The sequence below is a fragment of the Corvus kubaryi genome, unplaced genomic scaffold (genome assembly GCF_017639235.1).
Source record: "Corvus kubaryi isolate FWS band 111438036 unplaced genomic scaffold, C.kubaryi_AGA036_p1.0 64960, whole genome shotgun sequence".
Lineage (NCBI taxonomy): Eukaryota > Metazoa > Chordata > Aves > Passeriformes > Corvidae > Corvus > Corvus kubaryi.
Genome location: NW_024581643.1, coordinates 74,893 through 89,820, shown reverse-complemented (window position 1 = coordinate 89,820; position 14,928 = coordinate 74,893). Strand labels below are relative to the sequence as shown.

At 44.8% G+C, this 14,928-nt stretch overlaps 1 protein-coding gene across 2 annotated transcripts in view; it reads right to left on the bottom strand.

The window, feature by feature from the left end:
• LOC121672782 (membrane-associated phosphatidylinositol transfer protein 2-like) overlaps positions 1-14,928 on the bottom strand; it is a 91,796-nt gene that overhangs the window by 16,555 nt on the left and 60,313 nt on the right. For both annotated transcript variants that reach the window (XM_042045633.1, XM_042045632.1), the window contains exons 3-6: positions 12,265-12,479; positions 10,922-11,043; positions 9,350-9,583; positions 2,487-2,810 (exon numbers count right to left, since the gene is read on the bottom strand). In XM_042045633.1, coding sequence (XP_041901567.1) covers positions 2,487-2,810; positions 9,350-9,583; positions 10,922-11,043; positions 12,265-12,479 — 895 coding nt within the window. The remainder of the gene's footprint in view (positions 1-2,486; positions 2,811-9,349; positions 9,584-10,921; positions 11,044-12,264; positions 12,480-14,928) is intronic.

Genomic DNA, 14,928 nt, shown 5'->3' with positions numbered 1-14,928 from the left:
CATGCCTCTGCTTCGCTAACTTTCGGGTGGGTAGCTGAGCAGAGCAGCCTGGAGAGGAATAATCTGTTTTCTGGAAGGAAATTGCTTCCACACAAATCGAATTAAAGATCTATTTAAACTTTAAACTTGAATGATTTAAACAACATGCTATCCGACTACTTCAAACGGAGCTGTTGGAGCGGTGGTCCTGACAGCAAGGAGAAACCCCAAAGTCCTTTTAGTGCTGTTTGCCCTCCTGTTCTCACACCTACCTACTCCCTTTCACTTTCCCCTCCAGAGTTCTCTGATCTAAATATAAAGACATTATGGCTTCTTCTTTTCAGCTATAATTTAGCAACGATCCAGCCTGAGCTCTTCCCAGCTGAAGTTGTCACAGAGCAGCTGCCTGCTGAAGGGAACGCTGTCCAGAGAATGATGGGAGAGAGGGTTTGCCCCCTCGTGCCTGTCACACAGAGCACAAAAAGTGCTCACAGCAGCCACCTAACCCAGCAAAGACCTGAGGAGACTGACAAGTTCTCATTTAGCATCTAGAAGAGCCTGAAAGGCTCTGGTTACTGTGACAGCCGCATGAGTCGTTTTGTGCTATTGTTCCAACAGAGGTGAATATATAAGTAAAATTCTTCTAATTCTTTCTAATCTCCCAGCCGGTTGTCACATGGAACAAGGATGGAGACCCTGTGCAGAGTCATGTAATTGCAGCTCAGCAGCCCCCAGCACCACACCGCCCACCCCTCGGGAGCAGCCAGCGAGGAGGTGGCGGAGCAGAGCTAATTCACGCTGGAGTGACGTCAAGGCACTCGCATAACAGTTGCTAAAAATAGAGGATGTAATAACATATGGGATGGCAACCAGGGTCCTGCCATCACCAGAGGTCTCGCTCGGGTGGTGGAGAAAAGGAGATCTTTTGGAGAAAAGGCATTTTTTTCAGCTGGAGGTGGCGGTGCGTCGCGACAGCCCTCCTTGCTTCCATATGGTAATGTGCTGCCAGCATGAAGGAGGATTAAAATATCTGCATGACGTACTTCCCAGCACATCACAATTAATTTCTTTCATTACTTTTCCTTGTAAAAGCTGAGACATTCTGCAGTTGAAAAGAAATTCATGCTTTGCTCCCAGTGAAAACCTTCAAGTGAAATCCTGAGAGGTCTGAGAACTCCAGCTCCCAGTGAACATGTCAGCAGTGGAAGAGGGGGTTTGTGCAAAGAGCATAATGGGAGACGGGTGCATCAATATAAAATCTGGTGCAGGCAAAGTAGCCAGTATTTTTATCTTTACGCAGTGATTTATGAAGCATCTGGTAGGTTCTTCCCTGGGGCTCACTTGAGTGAGTCATGGCAAGGTAAAACTACTGCTCCTCTCTCACTCACCCTGCGATGAAATCAGTGATGGAGTGGGAAATAAAAACAGGAGGCTCAACTCCCGATATTTAGTGCACGTGATAGATGAAAAAGCTTCACTCACCCAGATGTTCCCTTCCACCGTCACTGGAAGAAATGCTGCCCCTTGGGGTTTTCAGAAAAATCAAGATTTTTTTCCCCCCCCCCTCTTGCAGTGAGAGCTGCTATTTCCCTGCTACCAGCAGCACTTGGCTAAACAGAGGGAATTGAAGGTTTGAACCTTGTGGCTGTAACTCACCAGGGATTCACCCCTTTGTACAGAACAGTCCAAAGAAGGGAAGAGTTTAGTACAGCAAAACGAGGTGAGTCCCAAGGGAGAGGTGAATAACAAAATCCAAGACTCAAAGCTGAGTCCTTACAGGGTATCCACAGCAGAGCTTTAACATCAAAATCCTGAAAGCTTCCTGGATGGTGTTTCAAAGGGAATGCAGATATGATCCACAGTCCCACTTAATCCCAGAGTAAGGTTATGTCTCCAAACAGCTACTGCACATCATCACCAGGGGAAGGCAGCAGCCCCCATGTACCTTTGGGGGTTCCTGCCTTAATCTCCCCAGCAGCTGACAAGATGTTTCACTGTGTGCAGCCCTATGGAGTCAAACACCCCTTCTGAAATGACAGGCATGTGGGGGCACAGAACCCTGGCCAAGGAGCACAGGTACCTGCTGTGACACAGGTATCAAGGATAAGCAGATATCCAGAAGGGAACACCATGGAAGGGCCTTATAAAGCCACCAGTGGCTCCTGGGTAACAAGGACTAACTCTGTGCTGCTGGCTGTCTTCTGAGCCCCAGTGCTGCCAGCCAGCTCCTGCCTGCTCCTCTATGCTGTTTTCACAGATTCTGTGCTTTTGCTATCAGCAAAAACTCTGCCACGTGACATTAAGTCACAATTATGGGACAACTAGAAACATTCCCAACCCCAAAACAGGTCACCTGAGAAGACTGAGCCTGCAGCAACAGCAGAGAAGGCATCACAGGACGAATACACATTGTCCCAAAGGCGCCTGGCCCCAAGGAGATGTGGTCCAACCTCCCAAAAGCCCAACCTCCATGAGTTCAGAAGAGCAAGCCATTGGCAGCATCTTACCTCCTCTCTTTGAAGACCGTGAGGACTTGGAGGAGGTGGACCATTGTTTGGTGAGCGACCTGCCGGAGGCCGCGTCGCTGTTTGCAGAGGCATCCTCGGTGTCTGCAGGTGACCCCGTGCTGGGCTCCACGTCCTTCTCTCCAGGAGCCTCTTTGACACCGTGCTGCTCAGGGTCATTGTCACTGCAGAACTGGGCCATCTTCTGGGCCAGCATCAGCTGGGCCTCCTTCTCCAGCTGCCGGATGTCCTCAATGGTGAGCCCGTACCACTCGTCCTGCCAGCACCAGGCCTGTCGGTGGGCCCGGACCATGACCTTCCGCAGGCCTGTAAAGCCAAAATGTCCCTGTCACCACAGCTACAAACTGCAGGAACCAATGTGTTCCCCCTCCCAAAACCTCACAACACCATGGCAGGGACATTACAGTGACATCCAGCCCACAGTGCTGCAGTGAAAGACCTTCCCACAGTCAGGGTGGCAAAACTGGTCACTTCATGTACTTTATCTCCTCAGTTGTTCCTCATCAACTGTGCACTGAAAAATCAGCCAGTCTTCTGTCACTGCTTTTAACCTGGAAAGGGATTTCCTAATTTTGGATGGAAGACTGTCCTGTGGCTGCCTGCTCCACCAAGAAGGAGCCACAGTTTCAACCACAGTTTCAACTCCCTGAAGTTCTAGGAAGTTGTAACATCTGGATCCAGTCTTCAAAGTGAAATATGTTCCCAGGAGTAAAAAGAAAAAAAAAAAAAAAAAGAAGAAAGAAAGCTATGGATTTTTTTTTTAATCCTGCAGAGTTTCAAGTCATTCCTTGATGAATGCGCCACAGCCCTCCCCAGTTGTTACATGACAGAAGAACATCCCACACCAGCAGCGTTAAGACTAAAACCTTTCCTTTCCTTGGAAACCTGGTTTCTGCACCTGGTTTCAGTATCAGTGAAACAGCATCACAAATGGGAGCTTCTGAGATAATGGAACAGAAAACAAAGTAAGGGAGGGAATAAAGATGCTTTATTTTGCAGATACCATCTGTCGTCGGCTGCAGGAGAAAAATGGAGTGGGTAAAGCCAATTTAAAATATTTCAATGTATCACATATCTGAAACGAAGAACGGCCTCAGTATCAACACACAATGCATCTGACCAGGCAACAGATACTCTCCTCAAGACTTAGACTCACTAACATCATCACACCCCCAAGACTTTTAAAATGTGAGAGTCACTCAGGACTTTCACCAATATTATTCCTTAAAAGCTCACAACAGGCCAAAACTCCAAACTGCTATTTATTCCTAACGTGATCACACAGCAGTAATGATGCTTTTAAAGCTTCTGTAAATATTGACCAACTGATCCTCAGGAGTCTTTCTGATAATAGATAATCAATTAATATTGCCCCCTCTTTAATTAATAGGAAACTGAGGCGAAGATGGGTTGAAGGACAAGCCAAAAGCACCAGTGGGATTTGTTGTCAGTGGGATTAAGAGAGCAATCAACAGGCTACGTTAGAATCATTTAGGTTTTGCAAGCTGCAGATCGAGCTCTCTAAGCACCACCACGAGGAAAGACATCCCTCATAAGCCACTCTCCATCTCCAGGAGCATGGCCCAAGGGGGATGGTCCCACCACATGCAGGGTTTCTAAGGTGCTTCCAGCAACACAGGCTTCACTGCTGTACAGAAAACCTTAGATCCCACTACTGTCACAGTTTCTGTGATGCTGAGCCTAAAGATCCAATTTGTTTTCAGCAATCACTTTTTGTTTGTTTGTTTTCTTAAACACACAAAAAGCATGTTTTTATATATTTATCTCCTTCCAGGTCTGAGCACTTTGTTGTCTGTTCTGCTCTTTCATCAGTCCTTAATGCCACCAGTCATCCCAAGCCAGGCTATCAGGAGGAAATGGCCACTGAGATCAGCTAATGCCACAGACCAGCTCAGCCTGAACTTCATTTTCATTTACACACTAAGATTAAATCTATCAATATTTGATGCATTTTGCTGACTGACTTTCAGAAGGAAGAGGCAAGTTTGAGCCAGCAGAGTGTGACCTTCTGGGGCAGAATGACAGTCCTCAGCAACTAAATTCTGTTCAACCTGAGTTGAGATTCAGAGTTATTTCCCCTGCCAGATTACTTTTTGCAGAACTACAGGAGAATGTTTTAGCCTCTTCACCTCCTGTTATGATTGACAACCAGCAGACCTTAAAGACCAAGATTAAATTCGCATCACATCCAGACTGAAAGCCAAGAAAACATTTCTCTTGCACAACCACCCTTTGGACTTCTACACCTGCAGTGTCCACTTCTACCTTGCTTGGGACACCTTAAACAGACTGTGATCAGACACAGAAGTGAATGTTGCTCTTATCCCAAGACTTCCCCCGTTCAAGGGCTCAGCAGGCTCCACTCCTGCTCCTGGATCCAGCCTTGATGTATCAGTGCACCAACTCCTCAGAAATTCTCTGTGTAGAGGCACAGATGCCACCAACCACATATCTGTGTTTTAATGGACTAACATCATAGGGAACATGAAAACCACTTGGGGGCAAAAAAAGTCTCTTGAAGTTCCTCTCAGCCTTCTTAGATCTCAAAAATTGCCTGCACTGCTTCCTGCCAATCCACAGACCTCCCCATGTGCCCTGCTCACATCCCTTTGATTAGACATCCCAAACTGCCCTTCCTTAAAGCTTTGCTCCTTTGAAAATAGGATGGCACAACAGGGCTTCACAGCTGGTGTGCCTCTACCCCTCCAGGTTAGTTAAGAAGTCCAAAAGACAGATTACTTTCCCAGCATCTGGCTTTCACCTGGAATGTGCCAGCAGTGCTGCATTTCTCTTTCTTAAACACAAGGAGAAAACCTAGGGGAGAATGAGGCTGTGCAGGTACAAAAGAAATGAAAAAAGAAAAGTCATTGCTTGCAGAAAAGGCTTCAGTGCTAGGGAAGAGAACTTGAGGGGCTCCTCTGTGCACAGCAGTGGGCACATCACTGAATTCCTGCCCAGCCTGCAGCTGCAGCCACCCAGCAGAGACCCAGGGAACTCAAGTTCCCCACACAGCTACAGGGAGCCAGGATCCAGCTACAAAGGACTGACCTCACTTGTCCAGGCACTGTGTCCCTCCCTGTGCAATGGAAAAAAACCCACAAGTCTCAAAGCATTTTTGTATCAAAATCTAAGAGAAAAACAAGGTTTTTAGTGAAAAGTGAAAAGGAGGGAAAACACCAGACCCAGGACAGAGTGTAATTGGGAAAAACTCTCTTTGTAACAGATGCCCATCAGGAGAGTGCTGAGGGAATCTGTGGCCCAGCTGGCTTTCCTTTTTCTCCCTGGAAGGAGAGAAGGTGTAAATATGTCCTGCTCAGCCAGAGAAGTCCCTGTCACACACTGCCCCAGCTGCTGCACAGTTGGAAGTTTGCCTTGCCAGCAGGTTTTCCCCCTCCACCCAGCATGTCCCAAGCTTATCTGAGCCTTCTTCCCCAGAATCAGAGGAAAACCCCACAGCCTCATCAGGCACCTCACTGAAGTCACCCAGAAAAAATGAGAAGAGGTTTTTGACAAGGATGCAGGTACCAGCTGATTATCAGTTGTTAGGCAGACTGATAGACTCTCCAGAGTGCAAGGCTTTGTTTAAAAAAACAAACAAACAATACCATCACACATGCACAAATGTGCAGGCTGAGTTCAGAGCAGCCATCATCATGTGTTGATTTAATTATTGTAACATTTCCCACTGTGCTATGCAGAAAGATCATCTGTGAAGAGCTGAGCAGGGTGCAAACATTTAAATCATTTTGTTTCCAGCTCACCACTTCAACAACTCAAGAGGCTGGTTGAATCCATGAGGTGCTGACTCCTGTAAATGATTTGTGGTGTTGGACTCCATCATACAAAAGGAAGTGTAAATGACCATGAGACAAGTCAGGACAGAAAGGAGTCCTCATGTGAATTTAAAAAGCTTTGGTCTGTAGTTCTGGAATTGTTTTTCAACATGAAATAAAACCAGTAAATGTAGTAAGAACTCAGTGGAAATCAATCAGAAAACCCACCAACAAATTCTGCCCCAAATGCCCTCAATATCCAAATGAAGCAACTGTTCAGATACCCACTGACTCTGTACCCAGAAGCAACCTCCCAAATAATTTTATAATGCACTGTCACAATTTCCTTACAGCAAATACAGGATGCTGATTGTCCATGTGCAGCACTATTTCCCTGACAGTCACACCAGATCTCATAACCTCGTCAGTACAATCCAACCAAAGGCCACCTGCAGTTACATCTGTTTGCTTCCCTGCCCTCCCTTGCTCAGAATCCTCACAAAGGAAAAAGCCTGTGGTCACATCATGCCAACTGCAACCTGCCTCCCCTTGGAAAGACGAAACTCTGCCTTTGAGATCCAGTGGGCAGTGGATGAACTTAGTCATTTGAGTGCTTTAGTGAAGCCAAAGTTCTGCAAAAGACCTTTCAAAAACCCCTTCACCACTGTGCAGCAATTTGGGCATATTTAGCCTAAGACACAGTGGTTTAGACAAAGCTCCAGTTACTGGGATGGAACACACTTTGCCACAGTATATAATTAATAACCCATACACAGTCAACACACTTGTTTAACAACAAAAGACTCAGAGCCCACATGCACCATTAGGAAGCAAGTGGGAGCAGAACATTATGCAGTGCCAGTCCAATTAAAATCTATGGGAAAGGAGTAAAAAAGCATACAAATACTACAGCCAAGTAGACTAATAGCCCACAATCACAATTTTAGTCTGTGTCTCAGGCTGTCAAAGCACTGAGTAACTGTCCAATTAGTCATGGGAAAGAATGGCTGCTGTAGTCAGTATGAGTGAGAACGTTTCAACACCGTTCCCCAGAGTTCCTCCCCCTGTGCTCAGCAGCCTTTCCACATGGCACAAGCCATCCATCACTTACCTCAGACCTGCTCATTTTTCAACCCATTCTCTAATTTTAGTTTGTACCACTAAGCTTTGCTGCCCATTGGGCAGAGTTTGGATCCTGCTGTTTGCTTCTGCTTCCGTTTCCTTTCTGGCTTGATGACCCTGCACAGGGTGGGCTAATTCCCCAAGAAATAAATTTACACTAGTTGGGAACAGAGGAACCAGGAGGAAAATGCCAAGGAAGGAGGGGCTGATCCACCACAGTATCTCTGGCTCCTGGGAGCTTGGTCCACCATCAGCTGCACAATGCACAAAGGTCTCCATCTGCTTTTGGCCACCAGCTGAAAGCTCCACACAGGGATGTGCATCTAAGCCTGGTCAGTCCTGTTGTAACCACATCTTTCCAACTCAAACATCCTCATACACTGCTGGCTTTGGTACAAATGCTGTGGCACTTTGCCCACTCGTGGCTTCCCCACGGCCATCCCAGGGCAGGGGAAGGCCACACAGCTCCTGCAGATACCCCAAGCTTTTACTTTCACTTTTCACTCACTCTACTTTGTCTTGCCTAAAAGACTTTCCTGATTTTATGCATCTTAACCACTTTGAAAAACACTATTTGCCATCTTTATAACAGAGTGGAAAAGCTTTTGAAAGGCAGACAATGAGCTGGCTCTGCTCTCTGCAAAGCCTCAATCAAGAGGGAAATGGCAGGCAATCTTTCACAGAATACAAAAGCAGCGTTTAGAAGGGACCACAGTTTAATCTGTGCTGAACACCTCTGAGCAACTGGAAGAGTCATGAGCTCGTTCTTCATTTAACAGATACAATGGAGTTGTTATTGTGCCCTCCTGTTTTCCAGCATACACGAAATTAACCCGTGTCACCAAAACACCAAGGGAGTTCAGTGCAGAGAGGCCCTTGTAACACAGTCTATAGCAGGTAAAAACTTCCATCTCTATGTAAAGAAAAGCAAAGGAGCTTTAAGAAAACCTGTGAGCATTCAGAGAGAGAGGTGCACACTATTCTCCACTGCTCTATCAGTGTTTTTCACGTTAGCTCTCAGGAGCACAGTGTGACTGCGAAGAGCTTGAGAATTACTTACGCTAGAATCAGGCACTTCATGAAGACTTGCCTATCAAGAGCAGAGTTGTAGAGGTCATGCAGGAGGATTTGCTGTGTACAGGAAGGTGGTAGCATCCTCTACACAGCCTTTCTTTGGCCTTCTCTTTGCCAGAGGACAGCCAGAGCTCTGCCCTTTCAGATGAGAACACTCCTTTAAAACACTATTTAGGTTTTTCACTTGGCTATAGATTCTGTCATTTGTGGCAAGGCTCAGAAACTGTATCAGCTGTTTTACAGATCTTCTGCAAAGAACAAATTACTGCCAGCACTGCCACCACCTGTACTGTCTCCACTTAAGTTACTCCCAGGCACATCCAATTCCTCCTTAAAAGCGCTGACCTAAGAATGATGCATCCATCAAAGCAGGACATTTACTCACAACTCAGAGCCACACAGAGACCCACCAGTCCTGTCACAAGGCAGGTAGAAACTAGGGATGCCCCAGAGAGTGGTCTTCTGGAACCACTCAGGACTCACAGGGAAGTGAAGCTTATTTCTTTAGGCAGCCCTTCAGGACGGATTTTGGTCACAATAAAGAAGACTGGCAGAGTTTAAAAATGATCTGGCAAGTTTATATTAAAAAAAAATTTTAAAAAAGAGAATGCAAGATCTTGCCTACACAGGACTTGAAACCTTTTCAGTGGGTACACGTGGTTTGGATTTGTACATACCATGATTATAAGTGATTAAATAACAGGGTTTTTTCTGAGCTGACCCACAGAGCCATCAGATCTGAGAATCTCTTCACAGACATGCCTTGGAATGTGATGCATTGCACATACCTCACCTTTGTGTTTCAATTCAGTGGGAACATTAAGGAGTGAACTCTGCAAGACCATAAATGCTCACCAACATCGTGGATAAAGCGCTCGATTTTCGACTGCATCCCCCAGTATCTGAACTCCACTTTACACAGTTTATATGCACACATGATGGGGTATTTCCCAGGGTTGTTCTTGTACTCTTGAATCCAATCTTCTGAGAGGGGCCCTCTTTTAGTCTTCACTGATTTATACAGCTTTGGATCCTCCTCAGCTTTGTATTCATGTGGAGGGATAGGATCTTTAACAATATCAATAGGATCTACAGAAAGAGAATGGAAACAGTTAGACACTTCCTTTTCCTGAGCGAAACAAGGAAACACCATTTTTCATGAGTTATTCCTGTTTTAGTAAGTACCAGAAGCATTACAGCAATTTAGTTTCTTTTTTCTTACACTTAAACAACTGATATTTAAATTGTTTATACACTGCTGCTGGGCAGAGATCAGCTCTGCCAGAGGAACGAGCACACACAGTTCCAGCAAACAGAGGCTTTGCTCCAAATAGATGTTTTTGCCCACAGTAACTGCAGATCCACAGCACTCTGGCAGCCCTGCACACTCTGTCTTTCCAGCTCCACACAGATCTGTTGCACATTCCATCTTCCAGCTTTTCTAATATCACTCCCAGCACTGCAGCTGTCTCAGCCAAGACAGTTAAATACACCTGCCCTGCTATGGAATAGACATTACCCGTGGAACAACTTATCCTTGGGTCCATCAGATGAGGGGACTGGTAACTCCTCATTTGCTATTGTTAGACCAGATGTACTGTGGAAAGCAGAAAGTTTAACTGAAGTCCTAATTAACAATCCAACAATGGAGAAGTGGAAACTGCAGCAGGAGTGGAGTGAATGAATGTATTCTAAAGATCTGCAACCCCCGGAGCTCAGCAGAAGCATCTGAAGTTTGGATTGAAGGGCAGGATCACACTTCCCAAGAAGTGACAGCTCTGTGACACCTCTCAGTGTAGCAGTGGGACTCGAGTCTGCTCAGCAGTGAAAGCCTGGTCAGACAGGCCCAGGAATGAGGACACTTGAAGTGAAGTACAAAAGTACCTCTTTGAAGTACTTTTGCCTTTTCTCATTAATTCCTTACATTAACTCAATCTTCTAAAGACAGCTGTGACCTGAGTGTTAACCTGCATGAGGGGCAGGACTAAAAGGAGAGGGAACAAAATTAAATGCACCTTCATGCTTCTGAAGTGCAGATAGGAATCATTTTCATATACATGAAGCAGCCACACAAATAAACAGCAATATTTTCACAACTCTACAGCTATTTTCTCCTCTTCTGTGGTTATTTCTACTCATTACCCCCAAATTCATTACATGTTTCACTTCTCTTGGGAACTACATATATAAGATAGAAAAGTATCAGCTTAAATTTGCAGATGGGGGATTCAAATTATTTCCATGGGATTTACATTAAGCCTAGAAGAGAATTGTGGTATCCTCATCCTACTTGATGTAACTCTCCATGCAGTGACACTGACAGGGATGCAGGTGTGTGTTTAGGGGGGATGGGCAGGCAGATGGACACACCAAGGAAAAAAAAAAAAGGCAAAACTAAGGAAAAAGTGGAGGAAAAAGGCTATTCACCTAAAATGGTTTGTCTTTTTTCTGCAGCAGAAAGGTTGAACACGTTGTTATGGTCTCCTGGGTCAGTTTTGTAGTACGTCTCAATATCAATAGAGAACTTCTCCACAAAAGGACACGTGTACCTGAGAGCCAGAACAACACAGCTTAGAGTAAATCAGCCTCAAATCCCAGCCAGCCTTCTCATGTTTTCCTTCATATATGCTTAAAATATCAACTGCACAGGTTAAAGAGATTGTTCTTTAATAACTTCTGAAGACAGGAGCTCACCAGTTTTCAGCAAGGAGATAAATTTTGGGCCCACTACATAAAAAAGTTATGACACAGATACTGATACAAGGACACAGGAAATGCACCTGTGCAAGGAGGAAAGCTGCCTGGAACCTATGGCAGAATAAAATATGAACTAGTTCTGTGCACCACAGGGTTCCTGGCCAACTGATTGACTCATAGGCATTTCAAGAGAAGAGAGAAAAACTGACTGGAGGTGAACTTTAATCACGTAAAAGTCAGGCAGCTCCATTATATTCAGTCACTGGCAACATTCCACACGCAAACACTGACTCCCCACCTTCCCAGGATTCATGTTACTTGCAGAGACCAGCTAAAACAGAACTAGGAAACTTTTCTAGATTTTTCATAAAAATCAAAATACCCATTAAAACCTTCCTATTATGAAAGATGACAGGAATATCAGATTTGTAAATCCGAAAAAGAGCAAATGCTCTAAACCGGAGTAACTGGCACAAAGGTTATTTATTCCAGGGTATCTGAAGCCCTCCCTGACAAAATCAGCTGAAATGAGGAGGTCCCAGAGGGCTCCACAGAGCCTCTGGCTCTCTTCCCCCCTCAGGGTGAAAACCATAGGATGTAGTTTGTTATTTTCTAGTTAAATGACAGTCCCAGAAAAGAAGTGCTGTGATTATTTATTTATTTATTAAAATTTTTCTTTCCCCTGTACAAATGCATCCTGTCTTCCCTGATGATATTCAGCATGACATCTGTCCCAGCACTGTGCACATTTATAACTTCCCTGAGCTTGCAGAGATGTGCAATGTTAAGCAGAACACACAGTGCAGGATACAAGACTAAATAAGAACCATTCACGATTCCCCAAGCATTGACAGACAAAACAGCTCCACATTTTACAGCAACGAGCCACAAACTCTCAGGTAGGTGTGCAGTCAGCCCAGGCAAACTCCTGAGATCAAGCTCTGCACAGGAATTTTAGGATTTGACCCCAGTTGCTCTAAAGGATATTACTGGAGAGGGAAATGCCACTGCCAGAGAGCGACATCAAGCCCTCTCTTTAACAAACAGCTGTGGATGTTTTGCCCAGTTTTTACCTCGTCCTTGTGTAAGGATAAGCATTCCAGGACTCCTCTTCGACGCGCAGAGCTGCCTTGGGCAGTATGGAGCGGAACCAGCTGGGGATGTGCATCCCGATGTGGTAAACCTTGTGCGTGTACTGCCCGCTGCCCCCCGGGCCATCCACGTAGGGCCTGTTCTCCAGGATCTCCACTCCGCTGCCTTCCCCACATGTCTCCTCTCTGCTCTTTTTCTGAAAGAGAAATATGTCACAAATACATCACAAAAATGTTCATTTCCCAGGGCATCGTACACAGACCGGGCTCTCAAAGCACGTGGACACTGGGGATGGTTTCTAGGACTCCTTTGAAGCAGAGCAGAGCTGTAGCAGCATCCCAGCACTAAGATTACCAAACCTACAGATTATAAAGGAAAAATGAGAGACTCGCCTGGCTAACACAGAGATTTGATTTATTTGGGACCTCATGAACATTTCCATTTGGATGCTCAGTTTGAATAGAGATGCAATGACACCTCAACTCCTGTTCCTGTACCAGGTAACACATCGCACTCCAAACCTTGGCTCCCGCTGTGAACCACCCAAGAACACAAAAACCTTTTACACCAGCAGATGACACAGCCAAGGGGAGTTTGTCCAACTTGGCACATCCCTGTGGTGATGTGTCAGTGTGAAGAATCACACACACTCTTGGTGCAGCAGCATCTCAGGCTGGACACCAGGAAGAATTTCTTCAGTGGAAGAGTGGTCAGGCATTGGAGCCACCATCCCTGGAGGCACTCAAGAAATGACTGCATGTGGCACTCAGTGCTCTGGTTGAGCTGACAAGCTGGGAATTGGTCACAGGTTGGACTTGATGATCTCAGAGGTCTTTTCCAACCTCAATGATTCCATGATCACAGTTATAAAGACTATTCTATGACCTAAACCCACAGGATTTGGGGCTTTGTTGCATGTGATCTGGCCCAGCAGCAGCTCTCCAAGAACAGCTTGGAGACTATGCTCTGCTAATTAAGATATTTAGAAGAAACAACCCAAGTTTGCCAGAACGATCACTGCACCCCCTGGCAGCCTCTGCATTTTGGCTTATTTGTAGGACTGTCCTTCAGTGAGAAACCTGGCAAAAAATCCTCAATAAAAAAATACTAATTTCAGTGCTTCTAAGATGAGCTAGAGGCAAACCAAATATTTATTAATTTCTCACACATTTCAGCAGATTGGATGATGTATAACCTCCATCATTTCCAAACAACAGATTCATTCTGTTAGCATTTTGAGATTATTGTTTGTATTTGAGAGCACAGTACTTTGGAAATTAAGGGGAGAAAAAAGGAATTTCATACCAAGAATCAACTGTGAAATATAACACAATAACAATTCCTCATTTTTGGCATACAGACAATTCAAAGGATAACACGGTTTAACAGAAAATTTTTAATAAGATGCAAGAGAACAACTTCTTATCTTTTGAGGACAGGATGTTAAGCCAACAGAGCTGTTTAGAAGTAAATAGCCCTGTTTATAAAGAGCTCTCAAGTGATTTTACATTTACAGCTGTAACTGACAAACCTAAATAACTGACAATCTAAATAATCACTTTTTCCTGCCCCACAAACTACTGTAGAAAAAACCAGAAAAGTACTTTTTTATAGTTTATTTCTAACACTCGGCTGGCAGTTCATTAAAGCACACATCCTCTTCTAACAAATTACTGTCTTTCAGTTCTTATATAAGCACTGACCAAGTCCTGTACAAATATTTATGACAATAACATTAAATAATCTTGATGACCTCAAAATCTGCTTAATTCAAAGGTCTCAGAAAAGGCAGTAACCCAGCCAGCACAGTGCAAGTGTCAGACAATAACTGCACAGCATCTGCTCTGAAGAGTTGATACAAATTATAGAGATTTAGAGTTTTGTTATATGGCAGAAGCACATGGAAATCATAAGCAGAGGGAAGATGAGTTTTCTTCATGCAAAGTTATTCAAAACTCCCTTCTAGATTGCACAGTTACAGCAATTCCTGTCAATTCTGCAAGTCCTCATTTGGGACCAAAATCCACTGAGGAGTTTTAGTCACTATCACTCCCCACTTCACTTTTCCCCGTTCAGCCAGTTTTAACAGAAACCTCTTTGCATGAAGATGAGCTGCCTGGTTCTCACCCTGGAGAACCCACAGTACTGGTCAATTTTTGCTGTACATGAACAATTCCACCAGCAGCTTTTCCACACGACCTGGAACTGGTGATGCACTGATGGTGGGAGATGGGAGGGTGGCACAGTGTCATTGTCCCAACACACTGTGAAAGAAGGAAGGAAGAAAGAAAAATCCAAGTTCACTGAGACTTTCTGTGAAAGTCAGTTCACGTCCCACTTCTGATTTGTGGTTATTTTATTCACTTCTGTGCAGCTGCAGCAGACTGCAAACCCTGTTCTGGGAGCAGGGTGTGCTTCCTCCTCCAGCCTTTCCAGATGACCAACTTCAGCCCACAGCCTTTGTCACCCAGTTACAAACCTTAAGCAAATTTTGGTCCTTCACATTCCTCCTACTTGTCACTTATCTACATAAGATATGACAAGGGCAGCAAGAACATTTTCTCAGATGAATGTGAAATAAGAGCTGCAGCTCTGCTGACAAAAAAAAAAAAAAAAAAAATCAAAGATTATATCCCAAACTATCT